Source organism: Poecilia reticulata, linkage group LG14, assembly GCF_000633615.1.
Source record: "Poecilia reticulata strain Guanapo linkage group LG14, Guppy_female_1.0+MT, whole genome shotgun sequence".
NCBI lineage: Eukaryota > Metazoa > Chordata > Actinopteri > Cyprinodontiformes > Poeciliidae > Poecilia > Poecilia reticulata.
This window is the reverse complement of record NC_024344.1, coordinates 26740582-26746405: the sequence shown is the minus strand read 5'-3', so window position 1 is coordinate 26746405 and position 5824 is coordinate 26740582. Positions and strand designations below refer to the sequence as shown.

General features: G+C 40.8%; 1 protein-coding gene across 8 annotated transcripts in view; it reads left to right on the top strand.

Moving 5' to 3' along the window:
• bbx (BBX high mobility group box domain containing) overlaps nt 1–4727 on the top strand; it is a 66879-nt gene extending 62152 nt beyond the window's left edge. For all 8 annotated transcript variants that reach the window (XM_008428649.2, XM_008428652.2, XM_008428647.2 and 5 more), the window contains 3 exons: nt 2520–2705; nt 3059–3251; nt 3356–4727. In XM_008428649.2, coding sequence (XP_008426871.1) covers nt 2520–2705; nt 3059–3251; nt 3356–3434 — 458 coding nt within the window. In that variant the 3' untranslated portion in view covers nt 3435–4727. The remainder of the gene's footprint in view (nt 1–2519; nt 2706–3058; nt 3252–3355) is intronic.
• The last annotated feature ends 1097 nt before the right edge of the window (nt 4728–5824 follow it).

Genomic DNA, 5824 nt, shown 5'->3' with positions numbered 1-5824 from the left:
GGAGTGGTGGACCGCTCCAAGATGGCCGCCCTAAATCTCGTCAGCGACAATAGGCGAGAGCGGCCCATGAGGCGTCTATCCTTATATTATGTCTACGGATACAGTTGCAGCCAAGCATGATTTAATGTTACACAATACAGTTTTAGCAAGTTGCTCAAAGTCTAAACGGGCATTGTTGTACATATAAGGTGCAAAGTTTACCTTCGACCAAACGCCCCCCAAAGGAATCCCAGCGCACCCCTTTTGTAAAAATTTCCGCCAGTGCCCCCCTGCCGTCCTCTGAACGCCCCCTGGGGGGCGGTACCGCCCACGTTGAGAACCGCTAATGTAGATGTTTATTTACTCAATTCTACTTTGAGCTGTCTCCTTTTTGTGTTTTGCTAATTTTTTAGATACAGAAATGAAACTTTCCTTTGTTCTCATGCTACCTCTCTTTCTTGGTAAAAACCATAGGCCCCAAACCCAAATGCCTGCTGGTCCTTCACCAGGCCCCTACACTTATAGAAAGTGAACTGACCCATATCACTTCCTGTCTAAGTTTAGAAAATAAGAAAAATAATAACACAAAAAATAAATAAAATCAACAGTTAACTTACAAATAAACCCTGTAAATAATGCAAAAAATAGAAATTTAAGAATAAAGTAACAAGATTCAAATGGATAAAGAAAAAGAAAAAACAGCTCCAACAACTTCTATTCTGCCTTTTCTCGCTCTGTATGGGTGCGTTCATACTGCAGCCTGAAGTGACCCATTTCCGATTTTTTTTTGACATAATGCGACTTGTATCCGATCTTTTCATGGCAGTGTGAACAGCACAGGTCAGATTCTTTTTCGAATGTGACCCATATCCGATACGTATCCGATTCAAATGCGACCTAATGTCCAGGTCGCATTCATCCGAACTGAATGTCACTGATTCTCAACAAATCTCACTATTCTGCGTCCTGATACGCGCAAGCAGTAAGAAAAACAACAACCATCACATACTATAATGAGGATTAAGTTGTTAATATGCTGCTCCGGTTGAACAGCAACTTCAAATATGCAAGCTAAGCTCCACTTCCGCAACCGACAAACAACAGCTCAACGAGCAGATAGAGCAGAGATTACCGATCAGGGGAATCAACACCAAAAAACAAACATTTCCCACACAAAAAAGTAGCAAAAACACTAAAACAGAACATCCAGTCTGTTACATTATGCTGTCAGGCTTAATGTCTATATTGTGATTATTAAGTTTTCGCCTGACCACCAACGTAGTTGATTAGCAGATTTTAAAATCAGCTAATCCTCAGCTAAGCAGCTAATGACTTGCTCAGCCTGCTGCTCTACTGATGACTTGGTGGCGGGTTGTTTAGTGCTAACGGAACCAAAACACACCAAACTGTGCAGCACATGTTAAGGTTATCAAAGTCAATAGCAGGCCAAAAGCGGTTAGGCTAGTATAACTGACCCACTGCTCTCTTGTTCAATGTTTTCTTTAAATTAAAACGTTTTCCTCACCTGTTAAATCAGAAGCCCTTATTATCTATGGTTGTCATAGGGTTGAATTAACTGTTAAATGTTGCGTCATTTTTTCTTATTCTTTGCGTGGTTGTAGTATTTTCCTGACCACCGATATTCCCTGTCTCAATGGACAGCAATGGCGCATGTGTGACTTACGATAAGTCACGTAATGTCCAGTAATATATCCATCAATGGTGCCTCTCGCTCTGTCTCTTGCACTTCCCGCTACTTAGCAGTGGGTGTCAGGTTACATTGTGTTGCATTCAATGTTGTCGGAAAAAACAGTTTCATGCGCTTAATGTCCGATTTGCCATAACTATTTATTGAATTCATTGTCGCTAGCTGGGGTGGCAACAGGGGTGGCGAGGCTCTCGTTTGGGGTGGAAACTGCCACCCCAGTAGATCCGCCTCTGCCGTCAACTAACATAGTTACCCAGTAATATTTTAACATTTCCTGTCAATTGGACATTTTTAACACAAAAACACGGTGGGCCGCTGGTGAGCTGCCTCAGCGCCCCGACCACTGAGCCTAGCAAGTTTTCTGGGGGAAATCCTGACTACACAGGTCATTTACATGCAGCTCCAGTCAAATTAACTTCTAATCCAATTAAAACTGTCCACTCAGTCATGTCATGTTTTGTTTCCACCTAAGCCTAATGGTTCATGAACCTCAACAGCTGCTGTGACAGATTTAGCTAGCGTGCTGACTTTTTCTTATAGAGATAATGGAATATATTTTCTCATGCTGAAAAAAAACTATAGTTCAACATCCTCTTTTATTTTACATGAAGTAAATACAGTTTTGGACTTAGTCAGGTTTTTGTTTTGTTAGCTCAGCTTTGAAATGTTGTGAATAATTAGGTTATTTGTTGTGCAGGGCTGGTTTGTCCTTTTTTCTGTGCTTTTGTGGGAATGTTATGCAAATTCTTTATCTGCTGTACCCTTCCTGTCACAAACTGTGAAAAGTCTAAGTTATGTTGGTCTGATTGATGTGTTTTGTGCAATGCTGCAGTGGAACAGAGTAACTGCTGGCAGTTGGATTCAGTTTCAAAAGCCCAGCCTTCTGCTTCCATGTTCCCTGACATCCATGGTGCCTCCAGCATGGAGATGCTGGTTGGCAGCCAGAAGAGGAAGGCTAGGAAGTCCAGGATTACACACTTGGTGCGCACAGCTGATGGCAGTGTTTCCGCAGCTGAAGGTGAGTTCTCAGGTGCTTCATTTATGAATTGTTGTGCTTATGGTCTGGGATTTTAACTTTTAACTTGACCAACGAGAGGAAAGAAAATGGACTTGTGTTGTTGGACTGAGGATTTTCTAGTCATTTAAATAGTAATAAAAAAAAGTCAGCATAAATACTTTTGGACTAATATATATGTTTGGGGCTTCACTATGATTGATATACTACACTATAAAGTAACATTTTGCTGTTTTAAGATACCCATTTCATACAGTATATTCTGCCTAAATCATCAAATAAGTGAAATGTGTGTTTTGCTAATTTTTTTTAGATACGTTCATATGATTTTTTTTGTTTTGTTTTTTTTTTTACAGAAAACAAAGCTAGGGATGTAAACCAGGAACAGGATAAGAAGCCATTAAACCAACAGAATTTATGCAATGAAAAAAGGTGCTACATCAGTCCCACAGCAGAGGAGACTGGGCGGAACACCTTACCACCAGAGCTACCTGCTTTCTTCAGCTTGGCAGCCCTTGCTGAGGTAGCAGCCATGGAAAATGTTCACAGGTAAGAGCGTGGGCTTTCCTCATATATTGTTCAGTAGATGGATAACAACATGAGGTGTCTTGGTGGGCTTGTGATGCTTGTCCTGTCTCATGTCCATATTTCAGAGGCCAGAGAAGCTTAGCTCAAAGCCAGAAGAAAGAACTTGCACAAACTCCGGTTCTCATATCCTGCGCTGATCAGTGAAGTGATCCTGCTGCTTCTGGACGAAGATGACATGAACAATAGTAGTGAAGCTTTGCTTTCCTGAGAGTTCATTTGTTTGGAAGGCTTGGACAAACTCCAGACTCTGATTTTGCTTGAATCTAATATATGGGGAAAGAAACCCTCTCCTCTTCTCCCGCCTGCCCCTCTGTTGGTGTCTGTGTTTCATCCTGAGCCTTTGTTAGGCTTCAGGGAGAATACTTTTCCCAAAGGATAGCTTTGTGTCTTCAATGGATGATGTACTTGACACTCAGTGAACTCCCTACAGTAAGTGGTGGTTAGTACAGTCCAGTTGTTGAGAAACAAGTAGAGTAGGTAAGGTGGACTTTCAGGTAGACTGTTTTCTCAAGCGCACTAGCTGCTTTGAGAAAAATGGTCATAAGAACATTGGAGCTGTTGATCTGTTGCCGAGCAGCAGGCCAACAGCTCCTGTGTTATGCAAACTAAAATCATCCCTTTGTCAATAGTTTTTAGATATAAAGGGGGCCATTTATATACTTCCATCACAGTTCCACATACATCACAACTTGAAGAGAGATGGGCTCTTAGCTTTTGGAAGGAGCTTTATGAATTGCTTCTTGCTTTTCAGTATCTCTGCTGCAGTGGTCAGAAGATCCTCAGCTTGGGCAGAAAGGAGGATTTGGTTCATCTGTCAGGAATCCTCAGTGATCCTACAATTAATGCAAGCTCTCGCTGCTGTGTGCAGTGACACGGATCACTCCCAACAGCCACATGCACAAAAGATTAATCTACACTGATGTGTTCCATATGTATGGAAATGAAAACATCAACAATGGCACGTTTTGTGGCTGCAGTCACTATGTACTGTTTAGCACCACGACCGAAAAGAAACACCGTGTATATTTACACCTGATTAGTCTGTGCAAAAAAACCAAGCTTTCCTCAGTGCATGGCTTCCTTTTTTATAGGTGGTTCCTATAGATTTGTTGTATACTGTTATAAGGAAGCCATTTTGAAGGTTAAGTGTGACTGAAAAGACCTCATTTTTGAAATGGGGCTGTGAAAGTGCTTTTGACTTGCAGTCATGTTTATCATTTTTTACCTGATGAATAGTTCCCGCACCTGTCTGAACACATTTGTATGTGGAAAAGCTTCTTTGCCTCCAGCTTCATCCCAAAATAACTTTTAACCAGGGTAAATTATCATGGCAGACTTCCTTTAAAGCTGTGGTATGTTACTCTTGTAAAAAATGTTTTTTTATCATATTTGTTAAAACTGCCATTATGTTGTGACAGTAAGGTATGAGACAAGTAATCTTTGAAAAAAAAAGAGTTAATCTGCCTTCTCCCAATGCAAACTACAGAAATACACAGCTCAGTCAGAAACAACCAATCAGAGCCAGGAGGAGGGTCTTAGTGCTGTCAAACACTCTAATGTATGTGCTGTGCTCACCCCCTCTTGTCTTGCTTTCTACAGTGCTACAGCTTGTCCCTATCAGACCACCTATGATGGCAGATGGAACAGTTAGGTTAGTTGATTCTTTGCCATTAGCACCATGAGCAGCACGTACATGAGGTTGACTGACATCGCTAAGACCTTCCTCCTGGCTCTGATTGGTTGTTTCTGGTTGGGAGTGTTGCATTTCTTCAGACAGCAACAGTAGCTCAGGGAGAAGGTGGAGAAGATCGATCTTTTCTCTGGCTCATAGCATACTGTCAGGACATACTGAGAGTTTTAGCAAATATTTAAAAAACTGTTTTTTTATATATAAAAACACAGCCCAGTTTTAACAACTACTTGCTCAGTTCATTTTGGTGGTATACTAATTTAGTGTCCTAGTATGTATTATCAATGAGCATTTTATATTTATGAGTAGATGTTTTAGTTTAAGCAAAGTTTATGTCAACTAATGTTGGACTGAATGTTAAGAGAAATGCAATCCCCTACATCTGAACTAGAGTTCATAATAGCAGAGGACTTTGCTATTGCTTATGTTTCTGTTCAGTGTCCCTGAAAGTCAGGTGTCTGTTTTTAAAGCCGGCTCCTCAGAACAAAAATCTAGCCTTAACCCTCCCACCTGCACGCTGTTTGCCACCACAAAGCCCTGAAGCCGATTTGTCATCTCAGTTTTAGCATATTTAAACAGTGGAATGCAGTTTTCTCACTACTTGCGAAAAAGATTTTAATTTCTTGTCTGCATAATTCCACAGAGCATTCACAGCTTGTGTATTCAGTTTTAAACTGCACTAATTTGAAATCAAAATGATGAAATTTAAATTGCACATGGAAGAGTAAAGCACAGGGTTCTTCTACCACAGTTGTGTCTTCGACATACTGAATCAAGCTGTCTGTAGTTTCCACATGAAAAAATAGTCTGCACTGTGAAGCAAGTTTTAATGGCCTTTTAAGGC